The 21,075-nt window shown below is 39.0% G+C and overlaps 1 protein-coding gene and 1 long non-coding RNA gene across 4 annotated transcripts in view; one reads left to right on the top strand and one right to left on the bottom strand.

The window, feature by feature from the left end:
* Nucleotides 1-17,326, top strand: part of LOC146470658 (uncharacterized) — a 44,010-nt gene extending 26,684 nt beyond the window's left edge. The window contains exons 5-15 of one of the 3 annotated variants that reach the window (XR_014866968.1): nt 285-379; nt 4,623-4,712; nt 4,805-4,894; nt 5,523-5,574; nt 6,482-6,567; nt 7,765-7,946; nt 10,020-10,126; nt 11,199-11,343; nt 12,548-12,729; nt 14,156-16,978; nt 17,010-17,326. Coding sequence is in view for 2 of the 3 variants with exons in the window: in XM_085121635.1 (XP_084977761.1) it covers nt 285-379; nt 4,623-4,712; nt 4,805-4,894; nt 5,523-5,574; nt 6,482-6,567; nt 7,765-7,946; nt 10,020-10,126; nt 11,199-11,343; nt 12,548-12,729; nt 14,156-15,486 (2,360 nt within the window). In the remaining variant the exon portion in view is untranslated. Of the gene's footprint in view, nt 1-284; nt 380-4,622; nt 4,713-4,804; nt 4,895-5,522; nt 5,575-6,481; nt 6,568-7,764; nt 7,947-10,019; nt 10,127-11,198; nt 11,344-12,547; nt 12,730-14,155 lie in introns of all 3 variants that reach the window. The other 2 variants (XM_085121636.1, XM_085121635.1) reach the window with 2 other exon arrangements.
* LOC146470659 (uncharacterized) lies at nt 10,441-11,189 on the bottom strand. Its single transcript, XR_014866969.1, has 2 exons — nt 10,998-11,189; nt 10,441-10,881 (listed from the first exon to the last, which is right to left on the bottom strand). It is a non-coding gene; the product is annotated as an uncharacterized LOC146470659 (long non-coding RNA).
* Nucleotides 17,327-21,075: the final 3,749 nt, after the last annotated feature.

Here is a 21,075-nt window from a genome sequence, read left to right as displayed (position 1 = left end):
ATCCCCATGGCAACAAAGATCTGGCTGATAAGCACGAATCACTTGCTGAAGAATAGCTGTTAAAACAGATGGGTGTTAATAAAACAAGTCAAATTGTGTTGCCTTAGTTTGATCACACAACACTCTAGCTAACCATATCTCTTTAGGCAATAAACTAAAATGCTATGGAATCTAGACCATCGTTAGATACAGCAAGTCTTCCTGTATTACACCATTAGGTAATGAGGTAATTTTGCTTTCAAAATCTCTCTTTTTTTAATCTCGTGATTGATATTTCTTTTTAGGAAAGAGGAAAAGAAGAGTTGATGATGCTGCCGTTACTGAGATAACCAATAAACTTGCAGCATGTGACATCAATGTCAGTGACATTTCATTAGAGGTGAGAATTTCATCGGCAAAATGTAACATCAATTTGACACACTATCATGGTACAGTAGACACCCACAGTATGTAGTCCTACTGTCATATTTAGAGGTAGGATTTGTCTCCAACATCAAGTGAATAGTGTCGTGTGCTGTAAGCTACTACTGTACTTCCAAGGGGCATCTCAAGCTCTCACTTTTACAGATATGACTGACAGACTAAACTGGATTATTGGAAACAGTAGGACTGTGCTGCAATTAAGTTAGATTAAATTAGATTCTGTATTCAGTTGCCTAGAGTTTTTTCGTTTAGGGCTGTTTCAATCAAGAACTTTGAGTTGAACTTATTGAAGGGCTTTGTTGCATGCTAAGTGGAAGTTTGGTCTTAAAATTTAAATTGGTCTAAATTAGAGAAACATATAGTCGAACCTCTCCTTACGGACACCTGTATAATACGGACACTTATTCCTGTCCCCTTTGTGTCTGTAATAAAGAGGTTCGACTGTAGTTTAATATTAATTAATGTTTTGGGTTTTTTTATCTGATACTTAGATTAATTCAAAGAATTGGCCACTTTTTTAAACCAAAAAGGTCAAGCAAATGAACATGACTTGATGCACAATAAATTATTATTGTTATCTTTTCAGGATAACAAAAGAAATCATTCATGCTTGGCTTGACTGATTTAGTTTTCAAACAGGCCACTCAGTTGGGTGTAAATTACAGGAAGTGTTGCTTTTAAACAAAAAATTCTTGAAATCACTGAGTAATTTTGAGCCTGGGATTAAAAGTTCCTACCAATACATTTTCCTTTTGTTCTGATTCTCAAAAATGTTGCTGTGATGATCTGATAGGTTGTTTACAGGTAGTTATATCTATCAAGGTTCCAAAACTGTATTAAGTAATATACTGTAATCAAAACAATGTTGAACAGAAAACTGTCCAAATCCGACCCACATTTTTGCCAAGAAATTTATGTTTATCTCATGCTTACGTACTGTAAAAGTTGTCACTATTTATTTCAGAATTTTATATAATGGTTTAATTAAATGTACAAATTAGAATATTGTCATGCTTGTTAACAAATTTATATTCATCTCACGTTTTTGAGCTACTATCAATACAGGAATATTCAATCGTTAATTATCCACTAAAATGTTAATTCAACCACCTTGGGATGAACATGCTGGTTTATATTCATCTCACATTCGTGTAGTTTGCATTTACAAAACCATTTACGTGTAGCCACCAATTTTGAAGTTATTAAATTCAAATTTAATCACCATAGGATTTAGGTTAACTTACTAGGTTCAAGTGATTTTGACATGTCGAGAGAAATCAATCAAAGGGCAAAAATTTAAAACTGCAGATAGTTGGAAAAAAGCTGACAATTAAGTAGTAATTATAGTGGTTTTATTATCCAGAGAAAGTCTTAAGTAGAAGAAGGTTGCTATGATAGCTGTTTACCGCCGAGAGGTATAATGAACCTCTCAACCACATCAAGTCAAGTTGTTATGTTTGATTGTTGTAGTAATTATAATATCATGGTCATTTGCATTTGAAAAAGAAAGAAAGGAAGGAAAGCTAAGTATAGATTAAGGGTCAAGCAACTGAGGGCATTCATATTTTGTTATGTTAATAATAATCTCTTTTCTTTTTATAGAGCGGTAGCTTTTTGTGTTTTGTTGAGTTTCCCATGTGGAAACTGCAACTAAAATATAACTTCCAAACACTGTGCCTTTCTGTTAGCACATGTCAACCAAATCCATTGTCAGTAGGAACTGCAACTCTGAAGTGCAATGCAAATGACAAAACTGCATAATTATGTGGCCATAAAACTTAAACACCAGCAGAAAATTTACCACATAAGAAAGTTATGGCTTTCCATATCATAAACCACAATCATAATCTAATGGTCTTTCTTTCCTGACTAAAATAAATACTTGCTGCAGAATTTAAATCTGTATATAACGAGTAAATAAAACAGCTATTTTGAAATAGAATTAGAATAATAGAATAATATTGTTTTAATGAGGGTACATGTAAAGTTGAAATCTCGGCTCTCTGGCTGCCACAGTTCATGTCAACAGCCTCTAAATGAAACAGCTATTTTAAAATAGAATTGGCAGTGTAAAATTGTTTTAATCTGTATTGGAAATGTTTTATGGTAAAATTAAGTGCTATCAACAATACTCAAAAGGGTGGAAATTATTCGCAATCAACTTCAGATGACAACAAAGAATACATGCCACCCGGCCTGAATTTAATGATAGCTGTAGGCAATCAATAAGTGTCCACACTATATAGGTCACTGAAGATAAGTCACTGCACTCAATCCTATTTTTATTGTCTTTCATTGAATACTGCACGAGAAAATTATTAGCTCTTTTGGTGTTAATTTTGTCTCGTGGATGTGACACATTTAAACCAAAGGGTGGTTCTTTTGGCTATAATTCCAAAATTTTAAGTTATTGGTAGCCTCCATACTTTTAGCACATGTTGTATTCAGGGGTCTGTTTACAATGCCTTCTGATTGTATTATTTCTTTTAAAATTTCACAGATAGACTCTGTTAGTAAAGAGAAGTAAAACTTGAACAGATCTTCTCAAACTCATTAATTTTTCATCAAGAGAAAACAAAGAAAATCACTACTGTGACTGTGGTTTGGATATGTGATCCTAATTACCATAAAATTTTGCCAACTTTAGCCTTGAATTTCTCCAAGAATTATTGATCATTTGAGAAGCCATATCCAACACTCGAAAGTGTGTTTCATCAGATATCCAAACACCTTGAAGTCGTTTAAAAAAACTCGGCTGCGCCTCGTTTTTTCAACCTACTTCTCAGTGTTTGGATATCTGATGAAACACACCTTCTCGTGTTTAATATATTACTTCTAAAATGTTTACTGGGTGTAGTCAGTCAGTTCACATTTCTTTAATTCATTATCATAACTTGTTGAACAACTTCTATAAACTCCACTGGCACTAACTCTGCCACACAATTGCGTCTAAGAAGCTAACTAATGTGGCATTTGAGTGAGCATTAGGCATACTTGTAGCGGCCCTATGCCCCACTGGGGGCTCAAAGGACTAAGAGAGGCATACTTGTGCATTTCAAAATTGTCAACCAGGAACAAGTTTGCGTCACAAAAAAGTTCAGCAATGAGTTGTATTTGTCAGACTGGGGAAGAGATTGTGCCATGATTAAGCAGACTTCTTTGGATCTTCAGTACCATCAATAAAAAAAATTTTCTTCTGGTGCTAATTTTGTTTAAATGCTTAAGTCAACGGCGAAGCATTTATTTAATCTAAGTGTCAACTTTCTGTTATACCTTTACTTTTGTTTAATTACTGTTAGTACAACAAAAGAACGTAAAATCTCTAAAGGTGAAAGTTGTTTTGACTGCCCTACCTGAGGGTATACCTACTCTGATAAATTTAAGTCAACTAGACACTTGAATGGCAATGATAAACATCAAGAAAACTGGCCAAACTATAAGATCAAATATACGTAGGTAAGTTGTACAGTGCAGCTTGGTACAATTTTACAAGTCAAACAAAATTTACCCAGTAAAAATAAATTATCATAATATACAACTTTGTGCTGACTAAAATATTAACTACCGGTATTATTCCTAACATTTTTCTTTTCTTAAGTTGTTGCTATTAACAGTGATTTCAATGCAATTTAATGGATATTTACATGTGACCAAGTTAACAACCATGAACTAAGCGGTCATTCCACATCAGCAGTCTTTTTCATCAGAGTCCATAGGGGTTTCAGTTAACATGTGCAGGCTCAGATAGCACATCATTGATACATTGTAGCATGGTGTTCTATTCTTTGAGCACTCCTTTGCGTGATTTAGCAGTGGTTCTAGGAGCCTTTTAGTATTTTGGTAGACAATGGAACTTTTTTCCTCTCCCACCCTTCCCCCTTTTTATCCCTACCACTGATTCAATCAGTGTGACAGGTGCCTGGAGTGGAATGGGGGCTCATGGCTGGGTTGTGGGGATTTGCCAGCCATGGCGGCACTAATCTCTTGAGTGGCTGACTAGCCACAGTGGAGGTCTTGGATGCCCAGGCACTCACCTTCCACTTAAGCAATGCAGTTGGTCAATCTAAGGTTTAAGGGGAGATTTTAAAGGCACAGTCATGTGATGTGCCCTTATGTTTACATTCGCCTTGGTGTATCATATTAGAATTTCTTTAGAAATTACAAGACATAATTTGGACAATTTTGTTTTTAATCAACAGGTTCTGGATTCTTTCTTCTTGGTGCTTTCAGATACTGGAGATGTTTTCTTTGTTTCAGAGAATGTCTATCGATATCTTGGGTATACCCAGGTAATTCATGAAAGAGTTTGACATTTTATAAATAACTTGACAGTTAAAACAAAGTCACCTTTAAAATAAATCCCATTTTGTTTTCTTGACAGACATTTTTGATGCACCAGAATTTCCTCAATTTTGTGCACCATGAAGATGTTGTAGGATTTGAAAAATCCCTTCGACGAGCTGCAAGGGCGGTAAGCAATTAGTAATAAATTTTTCTGTTTCTAAAGAAGACTTTTCACAATCATCATGTTTTTCCAAATATACCCTTCTGTTAATACATAGAATAAGTAGCGAAGCACAGTTGTTTGCTTAATTGAGTTCAATATCAATAAAAAGTATAAACTAGATTTTGTGGAGGTGCGGTGGTGTATACATGTAGTGGCTAGCATGTCAGACTTTGGATTTGACGGTCGGAGGTTTGGTGGTTTGAGGCCAGGTTAGTCTCTCTATTGATTGCTGTGTTGTTTCCTTCAACAAGAAACTTTGCTGCACATTGTCTCTCTTCACCCAGGTGTATAAATTGGTACCGGCAACACTCTGCTGAGGGTAGCCCTGCAGTGGACTAGCATCCCATCCAAGGGGGAGTAGTAATACTCCTAGCTGCTTCATGCTACAGAAACCAGGCTAAGCTCAGGCCGTGTGGGCCACTTAGGCTCGTAGTGCAACTTTACCTTTTTACTTTTTTACAGAAACTAGATTTAATTGACATATTTTGATTGGACAACCATTTGGTTAGCACTGGTGTCTACTTCAAAAGTTATATTGAAAAACACCTAGTTAAAAAAAAACGTCTTTTTTTTTTTTTTTTTTTTTTTGCAGAGGATCACAGAGTTGGAAGATGGACAAAGTCTTGACTGTGAAGAGTTTGAAGGTAACTACTCTGATGTTCAACATATATAAATTAATGAATTTTGGAAACTGTGACCATATGTTGTTTCATTCTGGGGTTGTTTTTGTTTTGATTTGTTTTGTTTTGCTTTGTTTTTTTTTTGTTTTTTTTGGTATTCCTTAAGGGAAAGAGAAGCAGCCAATCAATCCATAATATAACTCTTCTGCTAGAAAGAAAAATAATATTAAAAAGACAGTATGCTATAGGCTGGCAAAATGTTTCATTTAATGAAGAGTGCACAACCTTTCTCTGCAAGGCCAATACATGTGGTTACTGAATCTGTCTCAAGTGCAAGTTGAGATGCTACAAATTACGTTTTTACGGCTGGGAAATCTGTTAGTCATGGTAGTAACACAGGTCTCGTAGTTACTACAATCCTAAGACCTGACACTGGAAAATTTGTATTCCCCTTAGAGGAGACACTTGTAGTTCATTGATTCCCCCACCCGTAGCGTATTGCACTGGGCTTTACATTTACATGCACAGGTGGAGTCCTCTGTCATTTTATAATAATTATTTTTATACAGGTCTACATGTCCATCTGTTATATCTGTCTTGCTTGTCCTGTTTATATGTAAACACCCCACTTGGAAACCAGCTAATAAAATGTTTGTGGCCAGCACTTTAAAATAAAGTTGTATGTGTATGTATGTATTTTCCTGAAGACTTCATGAATTACAGAAAATATCCATACCTCCCCCAAGGAAGGTAACTGGAAACTTCAGGAGGGATGGGGAGGGGATCTCGAAAGTATGAAGTTAAAAAAAAAAACCTGTGTACCAATGAACTAACAACTCTGTGCCCACAAATGTAGTGGTTTTATGTTATTTAATTAATTAATTTATTTATTTTTTACGTAAGCAAATAACCACGTCAAATTTTTTTCCAGAACAACCACTTCCCCAGACGTGCTTTTGTAGCATCAGATGCCATGCTGGTAGACAGTCAAGTCATGTCAGCCCCTTCTATTACAGGGTAAGAGCATGTGTAAGGCAGTTTGCTTAGACTGTATTTGTTATTAAACCTGAGGTCAATCAGTGGTTTCATTAGAAGCCGGCAAAAGGCACTTTACCTCTGCTTTGTTTGTCGGATCTTGCCTCTCACTGCTGCCTACTTGGGCAAGCCCAGACAGCTCCTTCAAAAATTGTTGAAAGCCCTGTCAAAACAGTTTTTTCCCAGTGATTTACAGTCAATCCAGGTCACGCGTGAACAGTATTTCCAAGAATGAAATGAACATTCGAATTTGTCTTTGTAATGTGTGACGTGTGAATGGAATGTTGGACATTTCTCTAGAAATCGTTCCGAAAAAGACGCATTAACTTGAAAAAAAGATTCAAAATAGTTGGGAAACAATTGTTATTCTTGAAACATTCAATTTTGCAATGTAAAGAAAAATTCATAGCTTTATATCGTTAATAAGCTAGGGAAATTTATCGGGAACTCTGAAATCTCGTTGGCGATTTTAAAAACTGTCATGTAAATTTCAAAACTCCGTTCAAATTTCAAAAATATCGTTCACGCGTGACCTGGGTTGACTGTAAAAGTCTCCGCTCATGGGTAATAAACCATTTGAGAGCCATTAATTGCTGTATATCATAAAATTTATGAACAAAGTTATGCTTATGATGCCATAAAGTTTAAAATGCATCAAACATATATAAAACTGTTCTATTGAGGCCTTAAACTGCTGTTTAAAAGTAAAAACTAAAATCCAAGCTTTCGCTGATCGGCGAAAGCTTGGATTTTAGTTTTTACTTTTAAACAGCAGTTTAAGGTCTCAATAGAACAGTTTTATATATTCTTAACCATGCTGCTGAACGACAACATGAACAGATTAGCATCAAAAATAGTTCCACACCTGGAAAGAATCCTCTTGCTTGTTCAGGAAGTTCAAATTAGAAATAATGGTATTCTGTAAGACGACTCCACAGATTAGACCACGGTGTCTGCTACATTTAGGTTTAAGCTCTCCTACTCCTTTACTTGAAAATGATACACTTAAACATTATTTGTTTTATTGTCATGCAGTCATTTAAACTTGATGGCAACATCAAGCCACTGCTGAGCGGTAAAATGAAACAGTATGGATTTTTCTTCATTTAGGTTTAAGCTCTCCTACTCCTTTACTTGAAAATAATACACTTAAACATTATTTGTTTTATTGTCATGCAGTCATTTAAACTTGATGGCAACATCAAGCCACTGCTGAGCGGTAAAATGAAACAGTATGGATTTTTTGCCCTATGTACTCCTGTCAACCCAGCAAACCCATTTACCAGTACTCCTAAGGAGTTACTACAACTGTACAGCTGTAAGCTTGGTCTTGACCTCAGTGTTAAAAAGCTGGATAACAGGTAGGCACATTCTTTCTTTACATTCCATGCAATGCTATTTATACAGTGGTACAGTGCTATACAGGGACTGCAGGTTCTAAAATAGAGATGACGGCAATGGCACTGAGAACTCCACAAAACAATACTAAGGTTTAATGAGAATCACTCTGTGCGTATGTTATATGTTTTGATACATTTCTTTGCCGTCATAGGCAGAACAACAACATGAAATGACCAAATTCAAGGTTTTGTGGAGAACTTGAGCACACGACCGTGAATTTTTTAATCTCCTTCTATACTTGAACGCTGTTCCTATCAATTTGGTTCCTTGATACTTCACCCACATTGTACAAGTTGAATGAATTGAAATAATCGCAAAGTAGTACAAGTAACGCAAACGTTGTTTTCAAGTGATGTTTTCGTTGCCGTTGCCGTCCTTGTTGTTTAAGTTCGCTACTGTCATGTAAAATTATGACAAGGTTTAGGAGACAAGGCTAAGGCTTGATGGCAAAGTGCTAAGTTCAGCAATGCTGATTTATCAATCATTTTAACCCTTGAAGCCCTGAAAGTGACCAGAACTTAATTTCTTCTCATAATATCACAGTCTGATCAATGACACTGGTGGTGTGAATAAATGAAAGTGATCAGGATTTGAACCTGCAGCCTCCTGCTCTGTAGTTAGCACCTTACCAACTGAGTTAACCAGATGCCATGCGACTTGTAAGTCCACCACATGATGCCTCCTTTGCTGTCACTACTACACTAAAGCCTGGTTTGCACGTACGACGCAAGCATAAGCACAAGCACAAGAGAATGGAATGATTTTCATTCTCTTGCGCTTGTGCTTGGGTCGTTGCATTGTACGTGTAAACCGGGACGACGCAAGCATAAGCACAAGTGCAAGGAAAGAAAACTGTCCGCCTTGTTGGAATCAAATTTGCGCCAAAAGGCAGTCTGGCCACGTGATTGTCCCAATTTTTTGTGCTTCTGTGCTAGCGTATGTCACCTTATGCTTATGCTTATGCTTATCGCATGTGTAAACATCCTTGTGCTTATGCTTGTGCTTGTGTTGTACATGTAAACCAGGCTTAAGGAGCAGAGGTTACCCTTTTGTCATGACTCACCCACTCGATGAATCCTACAAGGTTTAATGTACAGTGGAACCCTGCCACTATAATTAATAAGGCCATCCTGTTATCACAGCCTACATAAATGCCAGCTTTCTCATTTTTTCATACATGTTGGTGGAAACTTCCCTAATCCAGCCATCCAGTTAGGGATGGTGTCTCCTAATACAGATGTATCCTTTTCGCAGTCTGTGACTGTGCAGGAAAAGCAAATCTTAGCAAAGTCCTGATTTTTTTTATTCAAAAAGAAAATTGGGGGTAACCATGCATTTTTAAAAAAAAGCTTTAAAGTACAAAACAATGTATGGATTTTTTTTTAATTGAAGCTTTATTCGCTCTAAGAAAAAATGCCTGGTTATCCCCAATTTTCTTTTTAATTTCGATCTTCTTTTCCTGTATAGTCATAAACTTTGATTTCTTAAGGACGTCCGGAGATGCGCAGAATATATGTGCAGTAGGAAAAGAGGGCACCATTTTTTTTTTTTTTGGCCTGTTGGTGGCTGTATTAATGGCTTTCTGCTGTATTAGGGTTTGAAGCCCTAGCAGGCACATCTATTGCCATTGACTTTTTTTTGAGACTTTCGAGCTCCAACTCCATCACAAAGTGACACACTCAATGAGTGTGTCTAACGGTTGCTCTCAATATTGTATTTCCATAGTTGATAGCTTGCCAGTGGCATAAAACAGTTGTAAATAAGTGGAGGCTTAAATTGTTCATTGTGTTTGGGTGGATTTCCTTACAAGTGCGATTTTGTGGAGCAGTCAGTCATGTGCTGGTTGATGTTTATAAGAAGCAATGAAGGAGCACCAGAAAAATATCCAGAACAAGAGTAATTGCAAAATCATTATCCAACCGGATCCCATTTCTTGAAATTGCTGAATATACTGTAAACACCTGTGAGTGCATGCTATTTGATTCTTAGATTGATGAATTAACTGACCGATTTTACTTGCTTTGTGTTAACAGGGGTCAAAAGACTTTGTACCTTAACGAAAAGGACATATTAAGCCAGTCGGGGTATTTTTTCGTTCATCCTGATGATGCTCAACTTATGGTGGTTTGTCATCAACAAGGTAAACGTCTGTTGCAAATTACAGCAATTGACAAAGTTTTTGTATTAACGCTTTTCAATTTATTGACATCTTTGTGACAAATTTCTGGTGGCTTCTGTTTTGCATGAAGCTAGCCACTCAAAATGCAAGAACATTCTGTCAGAAAAAGTTGCCAAGTTTCTGATATGTTCTGGCAACTTCACTCCCCAATAAGCTTCTGAAAAGAAAGTTTAAAAACGCAAATAAACAACTTTATCACAGGGTAGACTTGTGATATACACCAGTTCAATGTCATGAGAGTTTTGTACATGTAGTAGCCTGATAGTTTTTTTCCCCGTATGTTAAGTTTTTAGCTTGCAGCAACAAGTTAATCAGTCTAGTGATCACAGTTATAGAACATTGCTCTAAAGGTGAAAACAAAACAATGTTGAGTTGATCCCCTGGGTGCTAATTTTAAGGAACCTTATGCAAGAAAGGGTGACAAGAGAGAGAGAGAGACAAGGCACGTCTTAAAGATAACTGACTTATTATGATGACAGATCATGATATACTTGATTATGTGAAAAAAATGAACAACCAGGAACCGCGACAGTAAGAATACTGTGAAAGTTCACTGAAAACCATACACTAAATCAAAAAACCATTTTTGGTTTGTTCTTTCTCCCGCCCCCGCCCCCGCCCCAATCTTCTCACTCACCGCTCGCGCTCTCCTCCCGTGGCTGACCTGAAGAGAGTTTGCTCGCAGGCTATTGGTTTTGCTTTAGCCCGTGAACAGGCTGCGAAGTGGGGTATAGGGCGAAGAGGAGATCACAGTGCATCTCATTGGTTGAGCAAATTGGCGCAAGTTTTTTTTTTTTTTTAAGCAATCATAAGGCATAGTAGCCTCCCACACAGACGTTCTTTGGCTCGTCACGCAATCCTCCCCACGTGGGGAGGATTGCGTGACGTGACTTATGGTATAGTAAAGCATAGCAAATGCGAATTGTTTTCGATACTCAATTGCAAAAAGCTTTAATCACTTGGTAATTCATCCATTCTTTGGATAGCTATGAGAGGGGAGTGCTAATCCTTTGGTCTTGTCTCAATATAACAGTTACTACTGATGGAGAAAGCAGTGAAGTCGTATTTCGGCTTATGAATGGTCAAGGACAATGGCAGTGGATTAGAGGGAAGGCTAGAATGTTGTTCGACAAAAATGGCCGCCCTGAATCCGTCGCTACAGATAATGTTCTTTTAAAGTAAGTGAGACTGAGTTATTATATTAGCTTTTTGGGCTCTTTCTTTTCTCTTTCAGCGTGCCAGGGTCAGTTGTTTAAAAACTAAAGGTTGCCGTTAACCCTAACCGCGCAAGATTTATTTTAAAGTAATTTTCTCTGGTTTAAACGACACCAAGGTCAAAATGTACGGGAATTTAAATCATTTCTAGCCTATGGAAAGGTTCCCAAGTGGGGGTATAGGGCGAAGACAAAACCAAGCTCTCGCCCCCATACTGCGCTCCGCTCGCCCGGCTCGCCGAGTTTTCTTTTCGCCCTATACCCCACTTGTGAGCCTGTTTACAGGCTGGATCATTTCCAGGAATACGTAGGAATACGGGTCAGTTGTCAGTTGTCAAATGTTGTTAACCCTAACCTAAGATTTAAAGTAAACACTTGTTTCTTTTTCTCTGGTTTAAACGACGTAAAGGTCAAAATGTACTGGAATTAACATCATTTCAGTGCAGGAATACGCATTCATTGACTTTAAATTTGACTTTAAAGTAGACCCCAATCTGAGTTAGTTTAAACGTGGCCTATTTAGAATATCAGGGATCTTGAATAGATTGTTGGGACGCCCGGCAAACAGAGCACCTGTGGTGTTCTCGGCACAAAATGAATAAATGGATAAGATATTTAGTTTTTAAAGGAACTGCGGTGCTGCGTCGGTGGGGAGTAGGAAAGACCGTTTGATTTTATCAACAGAGTTGATGACTAAAGGTAATTTGGCCGCCGTAAAGAGATTCGAGTGTTGACGTTTCTAGCGTTAGCCCTTCGTCTACACCGACGTCAGCACTCGAATCTCTCGGCCAAGTTACCTTTAGTTATCAACTCTGTTTGAATAAATTTTTGTGGAGCATCTTTCGCATAAGCTTGATAAAAACAAGGGAGAATATGAGGAACGTAACAGGTTTTAGATTCTACACGCCATAACATCCTCAGACGTCAGTGGCGTAGGAGATTTTTTCATCTCAGTGTAACAGTCAAATGTTTTTGTTGTGATAATTCATACTTTAAACTGTACTGCAACTTCTGTATGGTTCTGAACATTTGCGATTTTTCTGCCAGTATTTTCCCCAATGGACTAAATTTCCAATACCCAGTTTATACTATTTATGCATGAGGGCGATGTTGACGTCTCGGTTTGATCTTTACGTTAGCTAAGACACCATGTGTTGTTCATTTTTAGCGATGAGCAAGGCCCTTACTTTCGATCAGTCTACGCCGAAGTGCAAAATGAATGGAAAGCGAGGCAAAAGAGCCTTCCTTCACCAGAAACTGATGATGAGAAAACCAGTCAGGAGAGCAACCCAGACTCAGCGCTTCCACCTTCGTCAGCAACAAGCGATGGTATGAGCACTGCTGGACAAGGTTGATTGAAACATTTTAAGTTTTCATGTTAATGCCTCTGTGTTCCTTTGTGCCTTGTCCAAATTTTTGCAACCGCCTCTCGTCGCAAGCTACCTCTCTTATGTCGGACTTTCACTCTGAAAATCAACAACAACAACAACTATTTATTTGAAAAACAAAATCACAGGTTTTGAGCTTGACCTCTGTTGCTGTAAGTTTCCTAAGACAGGAAACTTTGTTCCATATTCTCTCTCCTCCCAGGTGTATATAATTACTGGAAAAACCTGATCAGGAGAACTTAACAAAAATGTTGTGGGTAACCGCATATTTAGCCTGTGCGGCAAGCGCTGAAAGGGGAGGGAGGGGAGGGAAAGGGGGGGATCGTGCGCGCCAGAGTTGGAGATGCGAGCGCAAAATCTCCTCTGCAGCCATGGACTGGCATCCCATCCAAAATAGGTATTAAGATAATAATGCTAGTTGTTTCATGTTGCTGTAACCGGCCATGTGGCCACCTATAGCTAGACTGTGAACAGGCTCCCAAGTGGGGTATAGGGCGAAGACAAAAATCGACGTGGGAGCCTGTTCACAGGCCACCTATAGCTTAGTCTTGCTTTGCTTTCCTTACCAAGATATTAGAGATCTTCAATCCATCAGTCAATCAATCAATCAATCAATCAATCAATCAATCAATCAATCAATCAATCAATCAATTAATCAATTAGTCAGTCAGTCAGTCAGTCAGTCAGTCAATCAATCAACTGCGTCTTACAGTTAAATACTAACTGATTACAATTCCGGTTTAAAAGGGACCTGGTCTGGCCATTCTTACCTTCAGTTGACAATCAATCATCATCGGAATAAACACCGTTAACCGAATTAGAAACCGATGTCTTTTATTGCTGTGGTGATATTATGAAATTTTGAGGCAACAACTTGCCACGACTCAGTGAAAGACGTCTAAATTTGCATTCACACCCACAAAGGTGTGAAATGAAACAGGGCCTTCCCCTTTTGTAGTGGAACTTAATCTTTAAACTTCAGTTCTTGGCAAACAAATATGGACATTATTAAGTCGTTTACCAAGAAACTCAAATGGTTTAGCATCTAAGACTTTCTCGGTGTAGCCTCCTCCTCAGACGTTCTTTGGCTTGTTACGTCACGCACTCCTCCTCAGTGCGTGACGTGACGAGCCAAAGGAGGCTATTCTTGATGTAGATCAGAACAACCGAACAGCAGGCACAATGACCTCGTTGATAAGTCATAACATCACACTCAAACAACAACTTTATTTTCACATTTCCTTTCAAGATTCTATTGATACATATATGAATATTTAGTTAATTTAAAGTTAAAAAAAAAAACAGTAATATGGATAACTAAACATAAATATCTACAAGACACCCGTGTTTTGAAGTCTTGACTAATTAACCTTTTACTGGCCCTGCAGGGTTCAGAGCACCTTCTGAAGAGGATACGTTGCAAGAGTCGAAGGACATAGAGATTATCGAACACATAGGCCCACCTATCTCAGTAGAAGAGAAGAAAGCGCATGTGCTGCCATCTCTAAGCCACACAGCGGGCACATCAGAGTCGTGCATGTTCAGCTCACCGCACGTCAACAGGTCACCAGTGGACGAGAAACCAAACATCCTGTCTCATGGTGGAATCACTGTCAACTTCAAGGTCGAACGCAGGAATGGTGATGCTACTCATGCCAACTCAAAACGGAATCACACAGAACACGATCAAATAAATCTCATTAAACAGTTCCTGATGGGAGAAGATAATCAACCTCCTCCAAGTGCTTGTCAACTCGGAAGTACTGTCCGGGTAGACGGCGGCCTAATTCGTGATAGTCCTCCTCCGTGGGCTAATTATCCTATAGACGCATCATCAGTCATTCCAGAGTTAAATTTCCAGCAAGACAACAGGTCTTCTGCTCCATGTCCGCCCTGCCCACCGCAGAATGGCACGCAACCGTCTCTTCACTTGAATGGATATGATCACATTCCTGACATCTTGCAAGATCGTGCTAATGGTTTGCACTGTGCCAGGCCTCAGCAGCTGGATTCGACTAACCACATCTATCCTTTCTTACCGGATATGAGTAACCACGTAAACGCACCAGTTCCAAATCCCTATGCAAATACGGTGCATAACGAGGACATCAGTGATGTTCTTGTACAATTAGGTATGAATGGCATAAACACAACATTGCAAAATGGGACTGATGGTCTTCCTCCTTATCTGCGGCAAGAAGGAACCGTTGTCCATTCTTTGCAGCAGCGATTCAGTCATAGTCCAAATGGATTCTATCACCCTCCAAAAGAAGGCAATTTTCATACAGTGCCTCAGCCTCCAACCCAAAATCACCATGCTTATAACATTATGGGACATGCCAGTGCCACAGATCTACCAGGTCAAAACACAAACCTGTGGTTTGGATCATCAAATACTCCTCAGTCGAATCCCAGCGCGCAACTTCCTCAGGTCGATGAAGTGTTAAGCGTTGATGACTTAACTCCAAGCTTGTTTGTGGATCCTATGGTCCCGTATGGGAATACAGAAAGCTTCCACAACACTGGTCATTTCTCGGAATCTATGCATCCCTCTAACGTCAACGCATATCCACCTAGTGACATGCATATGAATCAGCCTGTGGGACAGAACTTTCAAACGCCACAAAACATGCAACAGAAACGAGTCAATAATGCTGGCAATAAAAGTCTTCAACCGGGCACTAACAACAGCATTCTAAAGAGGATGTTGACCTTATGAATAACAAGCTGCGTTTCAGTTGTTGTTTACGTCAAGATGACATCGAGAGTAAGGTCTTCTTGTGTTTGAGTGTCGCTTAATTTTCTCGTGTCTAAAAGGCTTTGAAGAATTATGTTGGTCACCATCACTTCGTCATTGTGTGAACAACTTCTCCTTTACACTGAACTAGCTATGTCTGTAGCGAAGACAGGGACTTTATGGATAATTGTGCGGCATCGATAGTCAATCATCATCACATCATCATTGGTTTTGATTTTATGCTAGAAGTACAAGAAAGACAGTGAAACAACATGGTAGACAGCTTGTCAGTTGATTGTTGGCGTAGTGTGAAGAACTGTCCCAACTGTAACGACAGTTGTTCGGTTCAGTGCCAAGCGGAGGAGTTAAGCAGGAAAGTATGACACTGTACCTAAGTACTGAATCTTCTCGTACAGAATCGAAACTTGACGTTAAGGGACAGCCTTACCAGAAGGTTCTAGACTCCGCTTAGGAGATGCGCATCGCTAGTTATGGAGGTGACCAACAACAGAGGGTTCAGCTGAACGAAGTGTAAGATTTCTTCTGCCTTAAGTACCAGGCAACCTAAAGTTGCTGAAAATCGCTTAGTCTGCGTAGCCGGCGGCATTGTTCGCGGTAAAGTTTTGGAATTGGTGGCGGAACCTCGTCAACTAGCGGCGAGGCCGCCAGAAGAATGGAGAGCGGGTGAGTGCCCAAAGCTTTTTCTCCATGGGAACAACGACGCCAGCTACACAGGTTTAGAATCGCGTATTCAGTACAATTATGATAAAAAAAGAAAAGATACAGATTATGAAAAAAACAAAACAAAGCCAAAAAAAGAAAAGAAAAAAAGAAACGTGGAAGTAAGAACATTAGTTTTAACGCACAAGGTAATATAGAATGTTTTAGTCGTCCTATAGAGTGTGGGAAGGACTCCCATATAAAACTAACAAGTGATGGGGATATTCGGCGAAAGTAGTATATTCTTGTGGCTCAAGTTTATTTCTACCGCTTGAGTTTCTCTTCGTCAATGTGCTTTAAGACGCCACTGGTGCGAAATGTCTTCACCCCTAACATTTACCAAGACAGAACCCGTTGTCTTTTTTTTTTTTTTTTTTACTGTCTGTTTGTTTTGTTCAAAACTGAGCAAAAATTATGACTGAGTTCCTTTGTTTATGCAATTTTGGCCAGAAAACAAAAAGGAAGGTATTGATTAGTTTTCAGTGATTATAGACTTGAGGAAAGTTTTTCAAAAAGCTGGTACAATTTTTTTTCTCAGTCTGCAATCTACAGTGTATTTCTATACTGGCCATCTGTAGTAGTGGAAAACGTAATTGGTAACAAAACTGCGGGTTTACATAGATGTAATCGTGGCTTTTGGTGAAGGTAGCTTAGTTTCATAGAGGTACGAATGTTTGGTTTATCAACAGAGTTGATGACTAAAGGTAAATTGGCCGCCGTAAAGAGATTCGAGTGTTAACGTTTCGAGCGTAACGTGATTCGAGTGCTGACATTTCGAGCGTTAGCCCAGAGCGAATCCATAGAATCCATAAAAAGTACGCAGAATATTCCCGTCACTTCCATATCTTGGAGACGACGTCTCGTTGATCAATAGTCTCATATAGCGTCATTCATTTTTTTTAGAAAATAAATAACTCTAGTGGTGTTTTATCTAGATCATCTTAACTCATTTGCTGACACGTGAAATCTTGTAGTCGCTTCTTGTAATTCTCTTGTAAGCCATTGTGTTCTAAACTACAGCCTTGATTATATAAAGTTTATTATTGTAACTAATAATATATCCTATATATGCTATGTAAATAAACTGATTAATATTATTTTATTTTGTGTAATTCTTCTAATTTTGATCCGTAGGGGTCTGTTCATTAGCGGATTTGTTTGTACCTGTTCCTTTTTATTTGATCCTTCTTTTTTCAGTTTCTCTTTTCTTTCTACATGACTACAAGCAGCCTTTCATTTCTCGCAGAGACAACAAAGTGAATTGAAACAGCGAAAATTTGCGAAATGACTGAACATCAAAACAACAGCTATTGTAGCCTGCGAACAAGGTTCCCGGGCGCGGGAAGCTTGTTTGCAGGCTAACGACAGTAAACAAACAATGTTTTTCGCAAGTTGGCCGTGAGGGGAAAACACCCACGCAAGCGCCCTTAATAGTCGTCTAGCTCGTGGAAACTCCCACGTGTCAAGCGACTTCCGCGGTCGCTCACGTGGGTCTCTTGACTACCTTTAAGCGAAAGAAGAGACTGCTCGAAGTCCATCTGTCCTATTCATTGTTTCTTTTGATCGTCAACAGAAACTGGTCACTGCTGTAATAAAGTACTCGTCAATACTGATCTTGCTGCTACTATTCACGGCACCGTCACGAGCACACCTTAAAACCACGATCAAGTGGAACTAAACTTTGGGTACCGAAACGAAATCAATACTTTAGCACTATGAAATGAGGGAATAGGAAAAACTAACCTGCGATCGGGCGTTTTTTTTTTTCTTTTTCAGACGGCGGTCCGACCGCCGACTCTTGCGCTGTCACACTTTCGCGCTTTCCCGAAAAAACGAACGCCTGATCGCAGGTTAAGGAAAAACCGTCTTCCTTGTCTTCTCTTGCTGCACAAAATATTACATACACACCTGTAAAACGCTTTATAAGACGTACAACTCTGTAGAATTACAGAAGAAAATTTAAAACTGTTCTTCTGTTTGATAGCAACCCAACCTTTGTTTCGTTGATAGTTCGTGTCCCTTGTACAGTATGCTGTATTGTTATTAGTTTACTTTGTTCATTATGTATGTTGTCGTGTTACTAATAAAAATCGTTTAAAAAATTAATCCTTTACGGAAATATCGTAATTACCATCCGCCGTTTGTTGCTTGAAAAACTGTGAAAAGGTCGAGATAGCGTGGCAGTTAAAAGTCAGCCAATCTCACAAGACAAACTGATATTCCTTGGCGAGTTACGAGAAGAAAAAGAAATGCTTACATGCTAATTAACAATCGGAGGTCCGATGGGTTCGGCATTTGAATACGCTTGTCTCTGGGTAGAACCTTAAAGATCCTAGAGAAACTAACAGTAGAGAGTCGCCACCTGAGGGATCAACAAAAGGAGGGCCAAGCGATGATCTGTGGAAAGGATCACCCCTAAGGATTGAATGCAGCGTTGATCAGTTTACTACGCGTATGGACCCTGGAAGTCCGTTTTGCTTTTTAGGACATTCGCGGTCATTTGGAGAGAAATGCCTTGATCCATGTATAGTTCTGCATAGTGCCCTCGACTAAAGAGAGAGACAATGTTTGTGCTTTTGGTACAGAAAGTCTTGATGATAAGTTTCAAACGTGAAAGGCTTATATTAAAACTGCGTCCTACTACACTAACACATCACCAGTCAGAGTTGTCCTGGAACAGCTTATAATTATACATGCCTTGTTTGCAATCAGACTTCTTTTCCGTGCCCCTGGACCTAACCTGTGACACCAGTGAATCGACTTGTTGGACGAGTGCTGGGTAAGTATGTGCGTGTATCGGATAACTGCAAAACAGTATGGAAAAGGAAAATGTACTCAAATCCTACGCAAGAAACTAGCCAATTATTTCCTCATACACATAACACGACTTTTACTGTTCAGTTGGGGAGATTATTTACTCCAAAAATACGTCAACACGATGGTCGGTAAAAATTGTCTTCAGTGATCAGTGAAACTTAAAGTCGGAGATTTTTAGAGTGATAAGTAGCAACCCCGGGTGAGGCTCTCCCGGCCACTGAAAGATGCATCCAGTAGGTTGAGAGATGTATTCCCTTAGTTATATTGTATTTCGGGTCGGGATGCCCTTGAGATCTTGTGGATCCGGCATTTCCGTCCTACAGTAACAAATTTCAATTCTACTATTCCCGTGGCCTGTGTACAGCCGCCCCCTCCCCTCAGAAAAAATCGGGGAGAGAGACGTCTCTCTCCCCGATTTTTCCTGAGGGGAGGGGGCGGCTATACACAGGCTACTATTCCCGCGATCCGTCTCGGATAGAATTTCTTTTGCTGTGGCCAAAGGTAGCCTGGGCCGTAGGGGGCGGTTTGTACTCCCTATAATGGACTATACGGGGATGCACCTCCCGAAAGGGGTACCTTTTTCAGACTTGAGAGGTATATAGAACGGCTGGGATTTTACGGCGGAGCTGAGGTACAGAAAAGGCCAGGGAAAACTGTGCTATGGAAGGTATGAAATAGCAAGGAGTGACAGGCCTGCAAGACTTCTAACAATGGAAACATTTTTGAAGTGTAACCTCTTTACATTTTTGCTCTGACAAGCATGTCATTTAGAGATTTTCCTTTTTTAAAGGAAATTAGTGGTGGCTCTTTGAAGATTTCTCGTAGGAAAGGCTGGTTTTTTATTAAGGTGGGGGTTCACCTGAAAGCCGTTTTCACGCCGCTTAAAATCGGTCAAATGGAAATATCTTGTTTGCATTTCAAGCAATACAAAAACCCTCCATTCATAACACAAATCAATGATTTGGGGTGTTTTATGAATTTTGGGTGATTTTTAGGTATATTTGGAAGGAAATAATTTTTCTTGAAGGATTGGTAAAATTAAAAGAAATAAGAAATGTTGAAGATTTAGTGAAGTTTTAAAATTAGAATTTGTAGTTAATAATTAATAGACGGATACCAAGTTAGTCCACTAGCAACCTGGGGTGCTCTTGCGTGGTTATCGACTGTCTGTTAGTGTTCCAAAAATCATTTTCTTTCTTCTATCCATTCTTAAAACCTCTTCAAATTTCACTCAAATTTAGGTAGAGCCCCACTTTAAGTGCCATTTTCCCATTAAAACATGTTTGAGGCTGGGCACTGATGGTTGAGAAATGGTAAATATAAAACGGTAAGGGTTTGGACCTGGCGGTGGAGACTTTCCGTATAAAACCAGGTGCGTTTCTGCGGCCTGTTTAAAATTTTGTTTAGTCCGCCTCTGTTTTTGTCACTCATGCTCTACAAGAAGCTAAACATTGAAGAAAGGATCAAAGATATAGAACCACAACATAACTGAAAACGTTATAGTTGGCAGAAAGTGAACAAGCTCCAAAATCCCTTATTAGCTCCCAAAGTCATTGATTAGAAAGCACACTGAATGAGAACCTCGACATATTGTAAATTTCAATCAAAATAAATCTTTTAGATTTATTTTGATAAATGAAAAAAAATTGTGCAGGATATATCACGTGACGTACAACGATATCCGTGAAACCAAACTTTCAAATGGCAAATCAGTGCCTTCAAATGTAACCTGAAGTAGACTACCCCTCCTCCAAATCACTTGTAGCCTGTAAGCAAGCTCCCTGCCCCTCCTCTTCCCCGAGAGCTTGCTCGCAGGCTAATGATCACTGGAGGACATCGAAAAGTTTGAATCAAGCCGAGAGAAACCCGGACTTATGTCGAACAATCGAAAACGGGTCAGCTTCAAACTGAACTGTAGGAACCATAGAAAATTGTTTTCTATCAGAGAAAACAAGAGGAAAAGTCCACCTGGGTACTTCTTTTTGCTTTAAGTAAATTACAGGAAATGTTTTATGTTTCATAACCTGAAATCCT

The sequence above is a fragment of the Pavona decussata genome, unplaced genomic scaffold, assembly GCF_977016875.1.
Source record: "Pavona decussata unplaced genomic scaffold, jaPavDecu1.1 SCAFFOLD_112, whole genome shotgun sequence".
Classification (NCBI taxonomy): domain Eukaryota; kingdom Metazoa; phylum Cnidaria; class Anthozoa; order Scleractinia; family Agariciidae; genus Pavona; species Pavona decussata.
This window is presented reverse-complemented; position numbering and strand designations above follow the sequence as displayed.